At 41.0% G+C, this 19,843-nt stretch overlaps 2 protein-coding genes across 2 annotated transcripts; both read right to left on the bottom strand.

The window, feature by feature from the left end:
* Positions 1–6: 6 nt before the first annotated feature.
* LOC104947651 (BCL2/adenovirus E1B 19 kDa protein-interacting protein 3-like) lies at positions 7–10,926 on the bottom strand. Its single transcript, XM_010773707.1, has 6 exons — positions 10,543–10,926; positions 5,908–6,139; positions 1,808–1,886; positions 1,433–1,536; positions 1,034–1,183; positions 7–199 (listed from the first exon to the last, which is right to left on the bottom strand). Exons 1-6 carry the CDS (start codon positions 10,598–10,600, stop codon positions 151–153), a joined length of 672 nt encoding a protein of 223 aa, XP_010772009.1. The 5' UTR covers positions 10,601–10,926; the 3' UTR covers positions 7–150.
* Positions 10,927–11,391: 465 nt separating this feature from the next.
* Positions 11,392–17,050, bottom strand: LOC104947650 (serine/threonine-protein phosphatase 2A 55 kDa regulatory subunit B alpha isoform-like). Its single transcript, XM_010773705.1, has 3 exons — positions 16,784–17,050; positions 13,336–13,427; positions 11,392–12,957 (listed from the first exon to the last, which is right to left on the bottom strand). The coding sequence occupies exons 1-3, from the start codon at positions 17,033–17,035 to the stop codon at positions 12,678–12,680; spliced, it is 624 nt and encodes a 207-aa protein (XP_010772007.1). The 5' UTR covers positions 17,036–17,050; the 3' UTR covers positions 11,392–12,677.
* Between the last annotated feature and the right edge of the window lie 2,793 nt (positions 17,051–19,843).

The raw sequence follows: 19,843 nt of genomic DNA, 5'->3' as shown, positions 1-19,843 counted from the left end.
TGCATTCCTCTTGAGAACACATCTCAGGGACGAGGGGGGGGGGGAGCAGGCGGGACAGAGGTGAGAAGAGACGGGACGTTCTTCTCACGACAGCAACACTTTCTGAAATATCTCATGGCCGCTCCTCAGGCACTAAACTTCTGTCCCTCCTCAGAAGGAGCTGGTGGGGGGGGTGATCAGCTTCTTCCCGATGTAGACCCTAAGGAGGGGGGGGGAGAGCAGCTTAGAGTCCATTCATTTTCCTGCTAGGAAAGAGTCCCAATTGACAAGTTTCCATCCATTTTAAGCACAAATGTTGAGTATATTTTCATAAAATGATCAATAGAAATTCAAATCAATATGCTGTTATGTATATTTTACGAGGCCACTGAGGGTGCCACTTAATTATTGTTAAAGCAGGCACAACAAGACAGCATCCATTTTTTTTAAAAGGGTGGAAAACGTAATGAAAAAATATGACACTTATGTTTGTTCATACAGATCTAACTTTTACATTTGATTTGTAATCATCAGGATAAAGATGAATGCTATTCCCATACAAGGAATTTGACTGGGTTTTTTGTGCTTACAATAAAACACATCAGATATCAGATATTTAACGTTATATAACTTTGATTTGCTTTAAAAAGGTCCAGCATACTCCTTTCTAAATCACATGAGGTGCCTTTGTAATACTAGTTTGGTGTATGAAGGAGGATTATGACAGATATCCATTATCCTAAGCACCCTCATGAACAGTTCATAGAGAAGCACCACAGCTGATATGTAACAGAATAGATTGGCCAACAGAGACGTTGTGAGGATGACAGGTTAGTTGATGACTCTCATTCAGCGTCTCGTAGGAGGAGAGCCTGAAGGCATCACTGCTGGGACATTATCTGATTTAGGGTGATTATAACATGTGTAATCTGGAGCAGCTCACTGTGAGACAGCAGGTGCTCTGACACTTCACACACAGATAAACAGCTCCCCCTACTGGTGATTTATGCCACTGAATATGGGGGAAAAGGTGATGTGTGTGTGTGTCTCTCACCCCAGCCCCAGAGCGAGGATGTGTGATAGCAGCAGCGAGGGGATGAAGACTTTCAGGAAGTCTGCGGAGAACATTCCTCCTTTCTTCATGGCCCCCGTCTTCCTCATGCTGAGAGTTACGGAGCGTCGAGGGTGACGGAAATGAAACTCCCTGCAAACACCAAAGTCGCTTTAGACACAGCGCTGAGGATTCTGGGAAAATGCTAAACTTTCGGTTAACAATCAACTCTTGACACGTCGTCAGCATCAGAGGTTTATTCACAGCCTCTGACAGCTGCTGTTTTATCTGTGCTTCAGACCGTATTAATCGCTGTAACGACTAACCGCCTCCTCTGGACAAACAGTCAGCTGTGTGTGTTCAGTTGCCATGGAAACATCACGTTGCAGAGTAGAGACTTACTTGGGGGGAATGTTTTCCGGTCGACTGGACCAATCAGCGACCCAGTCTGCGTCCTTCATCAGGATGTCCAGGTCCCTCTCCTTCTCCAGGGGGTCCTCTTCTGACTACAGAGACAGAGACAGAGACAGAGACACACACACACACACTTATTAAAATACAAATATGGCATGTTGTGTATATTTATGCATGTTTTAAGTCCAGTAATGGTGACAACACTGACAACACTGTAAAAAGGAAAGCAGGAATCCACTTTGGGCGCGGCAGCTATCTCCATGGAAACTTATGGCAGATAGCTTGTGCACCTCGGGGCCGGTGGTTGATGTTGCCATGACAACAGACTGATGGAAGAACCTGAGGAAGGGAAGGAGCTCTTACCAGGCTGTCTCTTCTGCCGCTCACGTCCACGTCAAAGATGATCTGTCCGTCATCCTGAGGACTGTGGGGCCGCGGGGGGCTGCGGAAAAACACAGATCAGAGAACTAGTTAGAGGTGAGCTCAGTACTCCTTGAGGTGGAAGTCAATCAGAACCAGAGGACTTCATGTATCCCGTGGGAATTGGGTCTGGTGACGGTTGGTCCACTTTAGAATGAAATATGAGAAATTAAAAAAATGTAAGAACACATACAAATATAAGATAAACTTAAAAAGTGATGTAGCTGCCCCTTTAAGGTTCAAGGTTAGTTTATTTGTTTTGCACATTTTAAGACACAGAGGCAATTCAAAGTGCTTCACATAGGCATTCAACACATATTCCATCTTTAAGATTCTGTGTGAGAAGGCTTGACATCACAACTCCCTGATTAGAACAGTGTGTGATGTGTTACACAGCATTAAGTCCTGCTGCTCCTGCACTCTCAGGTGATTGTGTTTCATGGCAGGACATTTCCCTAATTCAATCTGTGTAATGTGACACCCTGTTGTGTTCAAATTGTGCCACGCTGATGTTTGTGTCGCAGCTTGTTCCAGATCAGCGTGTTGTTGACACAGCGTTCCCCTCTCAAACATCCTCAGGTGACTCACTGGCAGCTGCCTCTGATAAGCTCTTTTTATCGAAGGAAGATAACACACAGGCTCTGGGATGTGGCCGGAGGTCGAAGGGTCAGGATGTTTCTAACGTGCCTTCGAAAATGGGAGGCATGCTGCATTAAGGTTTTTAATTTGAGAAGTTGAATCAGCTCTTAGGCAGCTGTCAAAGCTGACTCGACGAAAGAGAAGCCCACTGATGATTGAATGATTTACAACTGGAATATTAATGAAAGTTAGGGGGTTTCAAAGCGACCAATAGTATATGTCTCTCTTTTTTCAATTTCCCAGTAGTGGAGGCCCCCCTTTTTTGTACTTTAACTATATGTTATTGAATGTTATGCTACTTTACACTTCTACTCCATGACATTTTAGAAGCCAATGTTATCTTTTTACTCCTTTACACTTATTCCATAGCTTTAGTTACAGATTGAAATTATTAGCTAATAGAGAATACAAATATAAATCAATAAAAAAAAGAAACGTTGACATAAAATGTTACGTTCAAATATCCTGGAGCAGAGTATAAAGTAAGTAAAATTAGCTGTAGATAGACTGAGATAGCTGACAAACATTAATACATCAATAACCATAATCTAGTAATTATATAAAGTATCTGAAATAGACCATTATGTTTAAGGACTACTCCTAGCTTACTTTTGGTAGTTAAAAAAGGGTTTGAATGCAGGAATGATAATTGTAAGACAGCATTTATACAATTTTGTGTAAGTATAAGTACAGTTTGATAAGTCTAAAATCTGAGTACTTCTTCCAACACTGCACTTTTCACAGTGACAGATGAAAAGGGGGGAAATGGTGAAAGCATCTGATCAACAAGTTATATTTAAGTAGTTTTCCTCTAAGTATCCATTTAATTGCATCTAATTTTTCACAATAAAAGACCCGAACTGTTGTAAAAGGACCAGATTGGATCAATTTGAATAGCCTTGGATTTTACTTTCCTTCACACACACATAAACTCTGCTCTGTTTCCCGCTGGAAGAAGACACTGAAGTTCAAAGAAAAAAGGAACGTTTTTATATTGAATGCAGGGTAATAATCTCACAGCGTGGAAGTGATTTTATTTTGGCTTTAGGTTCAGATGTAACTGTTGAAGGAGTCATGAGGGACAGGAAGCATCTCCACCACGTGCCCCATATCTTCGGCCCCTATGAACACGGAGTCGTATAACCCCACAACTCATGACTTTCTTCAAATTCCTCAAGCATGAGCAAATTCCTGTGCTCTCATCCACATTCAATAACAAGAAGATAAGGAAGTAGTAAAGCCTGTTTTTCATGAGTATAGCCGTTAAAGAAAGAATATTATACTACATTGACTTTTAATCAACATAAGTACCTTTTTTCTACCATAGTTATGCAGTTTAGGGTTTTTTAAATGAATACATTTGTTTTATTATTGCAGGGTATATGCAGGAATCCTGAAGTCAAATGTAAAACCTTTTTTAAGACCCTTTCCATACATTTTAAGACCACTTGGAGTTTTAACTAAATTGATTTATCAACAGCACCTCTTTTCACCCTCTGTCTGAAACCAGAGCCCAGTCTGCTCTGATTGGTCCACTGGCTGGCCCGGCTCTGTTGTGATTGGTCAACCACTTGGAGATATAGCCTATCATTTACAATGTGTTGGAGCCCTAGACAATAGAGGCGCGAGTGTTACATAGTGATGTCACTATGTTACGGGAGTAAACAAATGAGACAATGCAGTGTAACATCTGTATTGTTCCCCTCTAATGGCGCTTTTCCACTGCAGGGCCTCGCTCGGCTTAGTACGGTATGGCTAGGCCTCGTTAGGCCTTGGTAGGCCAGGCTCACTTTATGCTGCGTTTCCATTACAGTTTAGGAACTGGGGTAGTATCTATAGTAACGCAGTGTAGGCGTGTCTGTGTCATGGCGAATACAGTCGCTGGTTTATTTATGTCTGTTTAGGCCGTTGTTGTGAGTGGACGGTCGGAGCATACTGCGTTAGCTTAGCCAAGCTCCATTCAGAAAACACGCATTTTAAAAGGTTTTCCGCCTGCCGTCTGTCTGCAGACTTGCCAAAGCATTAATTCATGGTTTTTACTAACCGGTATCAGTATGTTGTTACTTCGGCATCATTTTGAAACGTGTATTAAAATTAAATCATGGTCAAATATGTTCATTTTTTTGTAGTTGCCAGCGATTCTCTCACTAGTTTAGCATACTCAGCCCGGTTGTTGGCCCGGAAAGAACCTCGATTTTGGAGAGCCAGAAAACTGTGAAAAAGTACCCGCTAGCCGGTGTTGCAGTATAAGTTGAGTCATGACAACTGGCGACATTCTATTATTTTCGTCATAGGAATCCGGGGCGGGTACATTGAGGACCCATTGTTGACTTACCAGGAAAGAAACATCGTTTGTCGTTTACGTTCATCTTTTGCTATATCTGCCTTCCTAAGATCACTTTGCTGCGCATTCAGTACTCGTATGTGAGGTTGTGGGTGAGAGGCCGATATCGTGACGCTTACAGGGAGGTATCGAACATTACAAAGTAGGTGACTGTGTGGATGCCTGTTCAAAACATTGCAAACTTCAATAAATCATTTAAATTATATATTTGTGTCCGACTTTCATTTGTTCATCGTTCTTAATGTGATGTATAGTAGCTTTGATAGCTGTCCATACCTTCAGACAGCCTAAAAGTAAAACACNATTCCCATGCATCAGACGGGTTAGTTGTTCTCATGCTCTCTTTATTGTAATTGTTTTCCTGCACAATTGTAGAGTCTTGTTATGTGATGAGAGCGGAACAGGTATTTCTAAAATAAACGTCTCCCTTGGGAGGTTAGCCTACATAATTGATATCACAATTTTGAATCGGAGCTGATCACAAGTTTGGTCAGACTGATCCAGTCATCTCGATGCAGCCTTCGGGCTGGTGAGATAAACAACTTGTGTCTTTACTTTTTAGGCTGCTGAAGTTTTTTTTATGGACAGCCCTTATCAAAGCTACTATACATCACATTAAGAACGAGAACAAATTTGAAAGTTCGGACACAAATAATAATCTTTAAATGATTTTAGATTGAGTTTGCAATGTTTTGAACAGCATCCACACAGTCACCTACTTTGTAATGTTCGATACCTCCCTGTAAGCGTCACGATATCGGCCTCTCACCCACAACCTCACATACGAGTACTGAATGTGCAGCAAAGTGATCTTAGGAAGGCAGATATAGCAAAAGATGAACGTAAACGACAAACGATGTTTCTTTCCTGGTAAGTCAACAATGGGTCCTCAATGTACCCGCCCCGGATTCCTATGACGAAAATAATAGAATGTCGCCAGTTGTCATGACTCAACTTATACTGCAACACCGGAACTACGCCAAGTGGAAACGCAACCAAAAACGGGCCGGGCACGGCACGCTTAAACCGCGCTGTAGTGGAAATGCGCCATAACACTAACCTGTCGCAGGAGGAGTTGCTGCGGCTGGACTCGTGCTGGGCGTCCAGGAGGATCTTCTCCATGTCTCCCTTGTGGATGGAGGACGAGGATGGGACGTGCTCCAGCCCCCCCACCATGGCCTCCTCTTCCTCCACCTGAGGGGGGGGCAGCAGGCTGGGAGCCACGATGTCTGGGGACGAGGGCTGGGGGGCCCCCGCTGAGCCTCTGTTCATCTCCAACTCCACCCAGGACCCTGAGGAGAGACAACAGACACAGTTTTTATCCCACCTCTGTCCTTGCTGCGAATGTTTCATATTTTTGTTATTAATAAAAAAATGTAAACACTAAATTAATTACATTCCTGGGTTGTTTTCTCTTTTTTTCTATTTTGGGAGAGAACCATTATTAAATAAAGTAAAACCTAAATGTGTACTTGCAAAGATCTTACAAAAGTATTGCTTCATCTGAAAATGAAATGAAACTGCAAGACTTTGTGACTTTGCGTATATAAATAAACATTAGTCACATGCCGGGATCCAAGTGTCAGGGTCAGCTCATAAGAAGGATCTAGCGTGAAGTCGTGTCAATAAACGAATACGCCAATTTCCTGCTCAGAGCACCAGATGCTCCTCGGGGCAGCATCTGATATGCCCCGAGGAGCCGGATATTTACTGACACTGGCCACGAATCACAAGAAAGCAAGTTGGAAGCATCGTTTAACTACGTCCTTTCTCACTGTGGTGTATCGCATCGTGTACGTCAGAAGATTTGACAAATAAATTCAAGCACGCAAGCAAGAAGGTTCTAAACATTGTTTTCAAACAATATATTTTGGACTTTGATTTTCATCCTTTTCCTTTAAATTAGTATGTTTACAACAATATTTGTATTTTATTGTATATTTTCGTGAGAGATTCTTACTTTATGTTTGTTATGGAGATGATGGAGTACATTATATATACATTATAAATATATTAGATACGTCGGAGCTCTGTAAAAACAAAGCTGTCTGACGGCATTTTTTCTGGAGTAATTATACAGTTTTTGACAAACAAACGTTTTGTTTTCTGGCATTACTTTTACATTTTACAGGGAAAATCTATATTTTGGTATGAGGAAACACACCAAAAGTAAGAGGGAGCAGCGTCCCTGTTTCCCGGTTTAGACACAACCCCGGTGCCAACAATCCTTAATGTGTATCTTCTCATTAATGTACCACTTGAATCTCTTCTTGAAACCCTCCCCGGGCTCTGTAATTCATTTATTCTTTACCTACATTGTGTCTCAATATAGCAGTGAGAGAACACATCGTTTTAGTCAGAACCATGAGATAAATGGATTTGCAAACATAATAAATGATATAATTGCACCGACTATGACATGTCACAATATCTATCAGCACTCAGAATCAAAATCTAAAACATAAGGAAGTGGAAGTGGAACATAAGTGGAAGTGGAAGTGGAACGTAAGTGGAGTAGCAGTCAAATATTGGACATAACATTGTTTGCTTTTTAACAGTGGCGTTACAGCCAGGAGTAGTAAAGTAAGTCTCTTAAGCCAACGAGAAATAGGGGGATCAGAAAGAGACCAAATATGTCAAAATGATTTCCTGGTCCTAAGCTGAGAACAAGGCAGACATCCTGATCCTGTCAGTGAGACGAGTTCAAGACTAAATCTCTTTCTGTGTGACGGAGGTAACGGCCTGCTGTACTGTATGAGGAGTGTTGTAGACATCGTGATATATGACGCCCGGCCTGCTGGTACGTGAGCTCCAGCCTGGAGGGGCCGGCACGTCAGAGGGGGGTTAACACACTTTGGAAACAGGGAGAAACGTTCCTAAGATTCCTTTTGTGCAGCTTTTAAAGACACTTTCTCCTCATTACATTACATGTCATGTCACTTGTTAGATGCTTTTATCCAAAGCGACTTACATACTCAATACTGTGGGCAATCCCCACAGGAGCAATTTGGGGTGAAGTGTCTCAGGGACACAACGACATGCTGACTGCAGTGGGGTTTGAACATATGACCCCCTGATCCCAACACCAACGGACAACCCACTACACCACACGCCTCCTATGTGCACACTTTTACTTTCCCTTTATGTTTGTTAAATAATATATCTTTATTATTATTTTATATTTCACTTTAACTTCTCATGTTTATATATCCTAATAAAATGTCATCAGATCTTTTTTTACTCAATTTACTTTACTAATGTATTATGTTTATATAAATACTTGTACAAAAAATGTGTTGCACAATTTAGCTTTAGCATCTTATTTCTTTAAATATGATTTCTTTCTATTTTATTTGACTTTGAATTGCACATTTTTCATTTAATTTCTTATGTTTATATAAATATTGGACATGTTCCTTCCCTTATGTTTATTTAAATATTATGTGCTATTTTAGTTTAGCTATGTGATACTTTACTTCTTATGTTTATAGAAATATTCTCTTATTTTTTTTATTTAATTCTAAAATGAAGCAAGGAAACCCAATTTCCATGAGGATAAATAAGATATTCTGATTTCCTCACTCAAATGAAGATGAAGGCCTTCTTTAAACACTGTGTTAACAGGGGATTTCAGTGGACTCCATTTTTAAACATTTCAGGCATTAGGCCAGTTATACCCGCTACCCTAATGTGCAACCCTCCCCCCTGGAACTGACCCCGACTCAGCACTTGCTCTCACTGCGGATTACACATCACCGGACAGCAAGCCAAGCTGCCGGCGACAGCCCATTGTCCACGCTCCAGGGACTAAAACCACACGGCCATGAGCGAAAGCTTCAGAATATTCTGGTTACAGAGCAGCCGTCAGCTGTTGGCCGGGTTTAAAAGGGGGCAGACGGGGTGAGACCTCTTTGAGTTACTGATTCTGAGGCTCGGACAGGAGGGTGGAGGGTCAGAGGATGCCTGAAGATCCCAGGAATGAAATAAAAATGACTGTAGTGTGAGAGCTCCAGGAAACGCCAGAAATAACATAAGTCTCAGATAACACAGAGCACACTGCTGGCTCTGAATCTAATCACTGCAAGGTCTTATTGTCCCGAAACATGTTCTGTACAGTCTCATATCTGGTGCAACAATGCCACCAAAACAATTTCATAATATTGCAGACATGATATCAGATCGTTACAAGTATATCAATGCCAGAACAATTCACTATAATAATATTATTACAAAAATATTTAGACATTCATCTTCAACTTTGTTTATTGTCACTTTTTAGCAAAAATAATCACACATAATATGAGTGAAGAATATATGCTTAACATGCAATGGAGTATTTTCACAATACTATCATATGTCTATTATTAAGATATACATTTTTAAAATAACACATTAACCTCAGTACCAACATATTGCTGCACTCCTAAGTTATTATAAGTTATTCTGTCACAGTCAGATGTAATATGTACGTCTTTAAATCAAACGTCAAAGTAAGTTAATCAACAATAGTGCTGGGTAAATGTTGTGATAGCAAAGGGATTATGGAGCCCTATACCACAATAAATATGTCTGAACATTGTGTAATATTTGTAGGATTTGTCCAGTCCTTTTCCTTTAATTGGCATAAAATGCAGACAAAGTATTTATAACTAAAGTTGAAGTCGTCTAAAAAGTCTGCAAACCAAAGTTGAACATAATAATTTAAAAAAACGTTCCATCTCGTCCAACAACAACTTTCCATCACTGGCTATCCGATCCTAAGAAAATAATAACGTGTGTGTCTCTTGAAATACATAAAGTGGCTGGAAAAGTTTGAGTCCTGCCCATTACAGTGTGGCTCTGAATCAAGCAGCCTCCATGTTCCCACAGTGCAGTGCTGTAACACTTTCCCTTCCTTTCCTCACGTCCAAAACGTCCGTCCTCTTGTCACTGTGGCCATAAATAGCATGCCAAGTCACGACCCCCCATAGTGTGGTAAAACTTTAACCATGGCAGCTCTCAAAGCAACGTTAAGCCCCTGAGTCAGTGCGACAGGCTCATAAACATGCCTTTGTTTACGTCTCTAATGGCTTATGCAAGCCTAGTTCATGCATGTAGTTGATCCCAACAACTGTTCAGGTGAGACATTTCCACACACTTGTAAAAGATGAAGTGAACGCATTTTTGTTAATGGAAATGTATGTAGAAATTGATTAAGAAATCCCTTATTAGTTTTTTCAAATAAAATGTCCAAACGAGTAACTTTCACGCAGATTTATGTTGCTTCTAACGATATTACGGACTGTATAGTACAGCCACTTCGTGTAAATGGTCTTAATGTATGTCCATCCCAGTTTTTGCCTGTTCTGACCATCCATGGTTCTGACTTCTTCCATCTCGCCTTGTTGACAAAGCTTAAACCCGCCTTCAGCCTTCCGAGTGAATCGCTGATTGGCTTAGCAACACATCAGTCAAGCGTGTCTCAACGCTATTGGTTCCCTCACTTTCATAAACACACTGAACATTGCGTTCCACGTCTCCCCTTCAATGTACACGAAGAAAAAAGGATAAAAGGGCAGAAAAAACTATCTTTAACGATTAAAAACTTTCAACAAACGTATTATAAACACACATTAATTTATATTGACTCGTTATTTGTAGAGTAAACACACTGACAGGCGTTTACAGTCCAGTAATTTGGTAACATTTTGCTCACCGTTTAGCCCGGAGTCTCCGTTGTTGTCTGTAGAAGTAGCGTTAGCAGCGTCTGACATGGTGCCTAGCGAGCAGGGCGAGATTCATAAAAATGTTCAAGTCAGTGCTTCAACGTGCACTATCTTATCTGTACACACTCACACATGCAATAGTATATTTAAACCAAGAGGTCTATTCCGTTTTTCAGAGCGCAGCTAGCTAAGCTAACGCACCGCCGCTGTTTGTTTTGTCGCCCGTGCGCTGGACTGGAGGCAGCAGCAGCCGCGCGAGCCGCTCAGACCCTTCCCCGAGCTAGATGATGACGTCACGCTGTCCCGCTTATAACAAAAGAGGCAGCGGAGAGTGGAATTACATAACGACGAGCAGGAAAAACACACCCGGTACACGGCATGCATGAGCTATAAGTATCGATAACTAAGCAGAAGAATACATTTCAAACACGACATGTGGTGATTGATGTGTTCCGGTGCAGGTGGTGAGCACCCACGTGCAAAACACATGCCAATCTGACACCACATCAGCTGATTACAGTGAATCTACAATGGTGGGGTGTCTTTATTATGTCTATCACTCAGATCAGGGACACCTAGAATGCAAGGGGCTCCACATTTGCAATGATTTATAACCAGCAGAAACAAAAATGGAGAATCACTACACAGCAGTGGTTGTTCTTAACAGGAAACCTAGCTTTTCTTTTGTTATGTACTGAAAGCATATATCTAAGATACCTTTTAAATGATGTAGAACATTTTTTTTTTTAAAAATAAAAAAATGGACAACATGGATAACACATTTAAAAAGAACACAGTACTGATGAGATCTCATCAACGATCAGGCAATCACAAGGGTGCAAAAAGTAGTTCCTTTATTATCTTCACCGTCATAGATTAAAACTGTAGTTATACATTACTAGAGGCATCAATTTAATTAAACTGTCCACATTTTAAATACGTGTGGAGACAACAGCTGCAAGTCCTGGTGCAGTTTTTGTACCATCACATTACAGTAGCAGTAATAATGTCTGCAGTAGTTTTAAACAAACACTTTAAGTGACGTAATGCCTCAAATAATGTTTTCTTTTAAACCGACAACACATCCAAGTACTTTAGTTGGTGCAGCAAGAGTCCAGTGTCAAATCAAAAAAAGGTTTTTCCCTGTTGTGAAGTACTGCTTCGGAGCTGTGGTACACCACGGGAAGACAATACTTAAAGATCACTCGAAAAGATGTGTAAGGTCCAGCTTCATTTCACAAAATAGGACGGAACAAATCTGGTGACATTTTAACTTTTTTTAATATAAATATGACAGTCATAATAATTATTTGTTAATAGGCTATCTCTTATACCTTGTCCAACACAAACAAAAGGAGGAAGAGGAACCGATGCACGAAAGACAGAGCCAATCAAAAAAAAGAACCTATTTTGTAGTCTGGACTTATTTTAGCCCGAGGCACAGCAACTGGCCGGGCTTTACATCTGTGAAACAATCCTTAAACTCCTGGAGGCGAGCACTGAGGTGTTGCTGTCCTGCAAGGAAACTGTGAGCATACATTTGTGACTGTTGGGTATGTAAGGTTGAATGAACCAGGTTTGTGAAGAATACTATGGCAGTCTAATGGTTGAATTAATAAAAATGTGTATACACACAAAAAAAAAGACTGGCAAATTTTTCTTAGAAAAATAAACACTACAATGGCACAGGACAATAAGGGGAATTACTAAATAAGTGTGTTTTTACCACAGAGCCATTGGCAGGGGAAAGTTATAAAAATAAGTGTATTCTGATTTTTTTAAGGAAATTAAACGTGTACCCATGTTACCCCCGGGGAAGAAAAAGGGCAGACGGGCTGGCAAAAAAAATAAAGCCATACCAAAATAGGGCAAAGAAAAAAATTGGCACAACATCACTTAAACAACAAGGCAGGTGTTACTCTGCCACAGACAGGCTGATGATGGGCAAGAGCGAGGCTTCCTCTGTCCACATCTAGAACAAAGTGGCAAAGTCTTGTCACCCAGTAGCGACGGACAGGGATGCTGGTTGTCGGGCGTTACCGCAGATCACCCCTGGGTGAGGTTTGCGAGGCTGATGCAACGGGACGTCCCCCCGCGCCAGATCTCAGGTAAACTCACCGCGGCGTTAGTTCACTTTGTCCTGGAATATGTAGAGGTTGTTGGTCGTCGCCACGGCGATGATGTTGTCCTGGGGGTGCCAGGCGGTGTGGAGGATCTTCTTGTTGAAGTCCAAACTGTCCACGCTGATTTCGTCCTTCTTGCGCTTGCCGCCCGCACACACTTTGCGGGGCTTTAGGACCTGCATGGGCTTGCTGTTTTCTCGGGACGCCTCCAGAGTTACGTCCCGCCTCTGGCCGCGGTCGAACATCCGGAAGAAGTTGTTGTATGAGCCGGTCATCACCACACTGAGGGGGGGGGGGGGGGGAAGGAGAAAGGTACGTGAGCCTTTCACACAAGTAATGCTAGAATATTGTCCATAACTTAGTACTTCTGAACAGAAATGCATTGGCAAGCAGCTGGTATGGCTGCACAATGAATATAATTCCCAATGTGGGCTAGTGCTATATTCGAATCAGACGGCCCAATATTTGTTCAAAGTCTAATATTAAATATAGAATATATATATTTTATTACATTACGATGCTAAAAAGAGCTTTGCTGTCATTTGTAGGCACCCTCAATAAAATAAAATCCTATTCTAAAACATAGATAAGCAGCATCAACAGAGTAAACAAAAAACATTTTATTTTATTGCATTTTCTTTGCCTCCCGCATGTACTCACCTGTCATTGCCATTCCAGCAGCACTCAAACTTGTCAAAGATGCAGTCGTTCTCGTACAGCGAGCACAGCTTGCTCCTCAGGTACTCATGAACCTGCAATAAGCAAAGGCAGGTGTGAAGGCGCTATTTAAAGACTGACACATACAGAGTTAGTAGTGTACACACATTAGTGCAAAGCAAAACCATGTATTTACAGTGCCCCAGTGTGGCCACATTATGGATTTACAAGGTAAGATAAGGCGTGGCCATTGTTAACCTTTAAATGCATAAGTGGGTCTTTTTTGACCCGGTGGGGTGGTATTCTTGAAGTATCTTTGTAATTACATTTTCTTATCATTTCATATTCTAGCTATTCCTCAAAAAACATGTTTTGGATATCATGCCATTCACATTTTAAATGTACATCTTAAGAAATTGTAATTGTAAATGTTGTATTACTACTAGTGTTAATTTCGTCAGCTATTTTTTAATTTAGTTTTAGTCCTGAGATACATTTCCTTTTTAGTTTTAGTCATATTTAGTCACCTTCATCCTGTTTTTATTTAGTCAAGTTTTAGTCGACTAAAAGCCTGAGCATTTTAGTCATATTTTAGTCAAAGAAAACTAATTATTTTAGTCTACTTTTAGTCAATGAAAAATGTTAAGTCTTTTTTAGTCATCAGATTATATAGAACATTTCAGTCAAACTAGTCTAGCCAAAACCAATAATTTGTCATTTTAGTCAAATGTATTTCACAATAAGATTATATCTTGTCCTTATTTGATGAAAAACACAGGTTGAATGATTAAGAAAGCAGCTTTGCAGAGAGTATCTGGTCAGGTTTGTGGTGTTTTTACTAGCTGACGTATTGGCCACATTGCTTCCCTTCTGATGAAACAATGCACTCGCTTTTTTCTTTTTTCGTCTCGTCACTTTTCGTCAACAATATTGCATGATGATTTCGTTAGTTATTGTTTACTGCCGTCGTGTGCCGTCTCGTTTTAGTCATGGAAAAAAAGGTCGTTGACGAACATATTTCGTCATAGTTTTAGTCAATTAAATCAACACTAATTACTACCCCAAGCTTCCATAAGTGGGTAAAAAATGACCCGCATGCATTTTCTATGTGATCCTATGGGAACCTTTGATTCTTATCACCTGTTGCTGTCAGGAATACATTCACTGTTGACCACACAGACTACATCACAAGTGACACCTCTCAGGAAGATTATTTTACACAGCAAGATCTGATACCTGTCAGTATAATAATAAATTTGATTTTTATAGGGCTTTTCAAGGACTCAAAATTGCTTTGCAATATAAGGGAAGGTTAGGGGGGGGTGTAGGACTATCAAACTTGATCAACCGGCATGGATTGATGAGGGGGGGGGGGGGGGGGGGGGAGAGCTAGTGACTAGACAGAGAAAGAGAGATGAGTTTGAAAAAGGGAACGCGAATACTGTGAGGTGTCTCAGAATAGCGAGATCTTTGCATTCAATATGTTCAATATGCTATAGAACACGTCTTGATACGCATAAATGATGTGATTGGGGTGGCACGAATGGGAAAATTCTTCGGCCGACAACCGAGTACCGAAAATAGGAAAGGTTGGCGAAAACCGAATGCCGAAAATGACTTATTAGAAATATAATGTACTATATATATAATGTTTTACATTTTTTACCAAATGTTGTTCAGGCCTGCCTTGAATATGAAACAATAAATATTTATGGCAAAACTTAACTTAATAATAATCACTATATCGGGTACCAAAAAACATTTATCTCAGCACTTTTTGGATGCATACCAGTAACATTAATTCCAGAGTCAAGTGCATTTTCTTTTCTCTCTGAGGATAACTACCAACAAAGTGCATTCGAAGACAAAGCCAAGGTGCTTTAAAACTGCATAAAACCATCTAGGCCAGGAGGCCCTACAAACCAAAAATAAGTGTAAATAAGGAGCTGTAGCAGCCCAGGCTTCGAACACAACAAGTGCACCTATAAGTGCTGCATGACTACAAATGTGCAAACTGGGATAAATCACACATGAATGTAAACTATTTAACCAAATGAAATTACAATTGATTTCAAGAATCTGTAATAAGCTCTGTCCGTCATAAGCAAAGTAAAGTACAACTTGTAAATACAAGATACATTAAAGTGAACTGGATACCAAATGCACAATCAAGCGTCTTTGAGCACCTGTAAAGCGCTCAACAATTAAATCTATTATTATTATACTTAATCATTACAATTAAATTACATTTCTCAGAATCTGCAAATAAAGGTGGTCTGGTCCTCCAATGAGCCCAATGTAAACACATTGGTATAATTTAGATACCGAAAGTACAATATAATTGACACACTGTGCCTGCTGTCATTTCCCACTTAATGATAACCTGAATGGTGAATTATAACTCCGCAATGAAAATTGTTCAGGAAAGTGGGTATAGAGTAGACATGTAGAACTAGATAAGCTTATGATAAGCCAGCCTTGTCTACTTATTAAGGAAAAGTGGGAGGTTCTTTTTAATGAACAGTAGCTTCTCTGCTTTATCAGCCATAAGTCTGTTCCTCTTCTCATCAAGCACATGAGAGGCAGCGCTGAACAGTCTCCCGCTGTCAGTGCTTGTGATTTGATCTTACTCCGCATATTTGTCCGGGTGTTTTGATTTCAAGTGGTGGAGTAATCCCGAAGTGGAGAAAGTCTTTGCAGTTACACCCCCTCGAGAAATGTCAGCTGAACACGTTTTACAAATCGCAATCCGCGCCTCTTTCTCTGATATTTTTAAATATCTCCAAGCGGCAGACATGTTGGCTGTGAGCCAGCCGCGAGCATGGTCGCGCGCCGTGCTTGTCGCCGCGTTTTGATTACGTCATCACAACAACACGTTAGCTTACCAACGTAACCCTGTTCTCTGACATTCGGTGATATTTTTTCGGTGCTAGAACCCTTTCCGCCGAAAGGGCCTTTTTAACCATTTTCGGCGGCCGAATATTCGGTGCATCCCTAATAAATAGTGAAACATTTAATATAAATGATTCCTAGTGTGAACCCAAATATAATACTAAATATTATACAAATGATTTTTCATAATAACACTTAAGGAAGAGTCCAGTCACTCGTACATCTAAGGGTTAAGAAAGAGTAAAAATAAACACTGACAACATTATATAAATTCTACCTTAGTGGAATCTTTGTTTGAAAAAAACTGAACATTTTTCCTATTTCATTTTTGAGGTTACAAGCCCAGGTAAATTCAGAGAAGTGACATTTTCTTTTGCTTCAAATCAAGTGGTGTGATGCATGTAGCTGCTTCAAATGAACCTTTGTGGTAAAAACATTAGCTGTGCATCGCAAAAAAACGAAATGTTGTCAGTTACAATATTACTAACAAAAGACAAAGTTACCGAGTAGATACATTACTAAACTAATACGTTACTGTTTATGTGTTTGTCCCTCTCACCTGGTAGGTCTCCACTGGCCTGCTCTCCATGTTCAGATCCCAAATCTTTACGGACAAGTAGTCTCGGGTCATCATGTAGCGTCCATTGTGGCTGAACTTTACATCTGAGATTGAGGATATGATCTCGGAGAAGAAGGAGCGATTACTGGGATCTTCAGGCTCCTCAAACACTGGACAACAGAGAGGAAGATATAAAAGTGAGTATGATGAAATACAGTCAGACTTCAGCTGAGTCAGGTTTCTGCGTGACATTAGGAAGATGCGTGTACAGACAAAACTAATCTGAATGACAGAGCTTATGAAGAGATCAACAAAAGAGATATTTAAGCCATGAACTACACACAAGACTAAAGTAATAGATGCAAGAATTGTTATTGTCAAAATCCCAAACAAGTTTGCAGAGTCTCTTTTTAGACCCCATTTACACGGGAACGCAAATCAACCAAATTCGAAAGTCTTCCGTTCACACAGCTCAATAAACGTGTCCCTTCACACGAGACCGCTCGACCCGCTGTAGTACATATGCCGGGCCTGTAAGTGGCGCTGTACTTCCACTTCATCAGGAAAATGATCGTATAGGGCGTAAACACGGAGCCGTTCGCAGATCTATCCACCTTGGGACCCGTTATCGTTTGCGGGGTCCGTTTCCGCGGTTCCGTTACGGCCTCGTGTGGCCGAACGGGCTATACGCGAGAGAAAAGTAGCGGATACAACCCAGTTCGTTCTCGTGTAAACAGCGGCTGTTTCTCCTGCCACAATGGCCACGGGAGATATTAAGGATTGTGCTGTCATTAATGCTCTGAAAAAAAAAAAAATACTGTACTATTACGGCTTCTAACAATGGTGCTTCTGGCAGATTAGCAGCAATAAACTCGGAATTTAAGCCAACAGGCACAGTGCAGATTTTCATATAATTATTTAACATAAGATAAATAACGTATACATGAGATATGAAAGCCACATCACACATGATGGATGATAATGCACCATCGTTTCAGATTCGGTCATCTCAAACTGTGGTGAGGCCTGAGAAGCATCAGTTTAGCTTCAAGTTTCAACGTGTCCAATTTTTTTTATCAGTGCTCTGATGGTCACTTTTTTACTGACCGTTGAGCCTGAAGAACTCCCAAGCCGGAGAGCGTGTTGCGTTACTTTAACAACCAGAAAATGCAAGCTGTCATATTGTTTTTAATACCGCAATATTTTTGTCTTCTTCCTTTTGGTCCTCCCACATTGAAAAGGGAGCAGGGTGGCTGGCTTACAAAGATAGGGAGAGGAGAGAGTGATGCTGCATTCAACGCAGAAAACATGGGAGAAATGATCCTATTTGGAAATACCATTCACTTCTCACAGCTCTCAGGTGTAACACACTGCTTGTGAATCATGTTCTTTTCTTAAAGTGTTGGCATTATATAAAAAAATATGATAAATCTTGCAGCATTCTTAGACAGCCTGAAGGCACTTAGGAAACCACAGGGGCAGGTCAATGGTATGAATGCTACTGGCTGCACCTTTGACTGGAGTAAAGTCTAATTTCCATTGAATGGGAAGCAAGGCTCTACACGCTTTGTTCTTTTCCTTGAAACGACTTTGTCCAAGTTCCAAACAATACGAGCCAATACCAGAAGAAGGACTTGCAACACTGCAGACTACAGATGTTTTTTCACTAGAGCAATATGGGTCGTCTTGCACAGGTCCCAAATACAGCTGTAAAAACATGTTTTAACTAAACCCAGATTTGTTTTAAATGACAATCCGCAAATATAAACAATCAATACTTTGTGTCACAGAGTTGTATACCTCCCTGCTGGTGTACACACCCTTATTTGTTTGTATGTTAGGAAACACCACTATTCTGCAAAGGCAAATCACGAGATTTTTTTTTTTAGGACGTGTGATATTAAGTAGGCAGATGAACTCAAACACGTCATGTTACAATTATTTTTGCCGCTTGCTACAAAAGGAAAACTCGCGCTGCTCTCATGTCAGGGGTACTTGAGTGAGTGATATTAGCCGCTTTCACACCAAGTACTTTGCCGTGCTTAGTTCCCAGCACTTAGTTCCCCCATAGAACTAAGAGCTGATCTCGTTCACACCGGAATAAGTCCGAGAGGGAAGATTACGCAAATGAAGCTGCTGATGTCACTTCTTCTTCTGCTTTGGGTTTACTGGCAGGCCACAAACAACTTCATGGCGTATACTGCCACCCGAAGTCCCCGGAGTTAGGGAAGCCTTCCGAGTAAATCGCCAGAACGCCGACCAGAGTTCCCGTTAGCCGGTAATTACCGGACTATGACCGGTAAAATATGCTGAAGACCGGCAAATCTAAATCTCACCGGTCAAAATAATTTTTCCTTAGCGCAATACCGCATCAGTTGCGCCACTTATGTGACAGACAAGAATAGTATGTGACAGACAAAAATAGTCAATTCTAATGTCTAACACGTAATGTGGAGAAAGAGATGTCCTGTATGGGTTGATTGTGCGTTGATCTGTTGGTAATGCCTCGGGTGGGCATGTAAACAAATGCATAATGCTGCGCTATACTTTGTGGCCTCACCCGGTTGCATAGCGACGCTTATTGTTTAGGTGTCTTTTAATAAGCAGGTAGCCATATCATTAGCTAGAACTAGCTGGATCTGATCGATATGGACATAAACGCGAGTGAAGTCTAATCTGACGGGAGAGAGAGATCAGCTGCTGCTGACGAGTCGACACGCAGCTCTGCATGATCACATGCAGCGGTGAATGGACAAAACACACACTTCAGGTTAGAATATCACTCGTAGCTATTTGAATTACCTCTCAAACTACCTAAACTAGTTATAGATATGTTGAGTTTTACTGTCGGGTCACTCGTTACTGGATCCGCGAGCTGCATGGCATAATAGATTGCCCGATCTGCCAACCAGCAGGTGAGGCTTCATTGCCCGAGCTAAATACTAGATGGCCCCGGGCCATCGGGCAGTCCTTAATGTCGAGCCCTGTAACAACAAGTGTAGCTCACTGAATGAGAGCTTCAGCAGAGCAGGTTAAGCTCTCTGCTGCTGACAGCTTAGC

This window comes from Notothenia coriiceps, unplaced genomic scaffold, assembly GCF_000735185.1.
Source record: "Notothenia coriiceps isolate Sejong01 unplaced genomic scaffold, NC01 NC01_scaffold00012899, whole genome shotgun sequence".
Classification (NCBI taxonomy): domain Eukaryota; kingdom Metazoa; phylum Chordata; class Actinopteri; order Perciformes; family Nototheniidae; genus Notothenia; species Notothenia coriiceps.
This window is presented reverse-complemented; position numbering and strand designations above follow the sequence as displayed.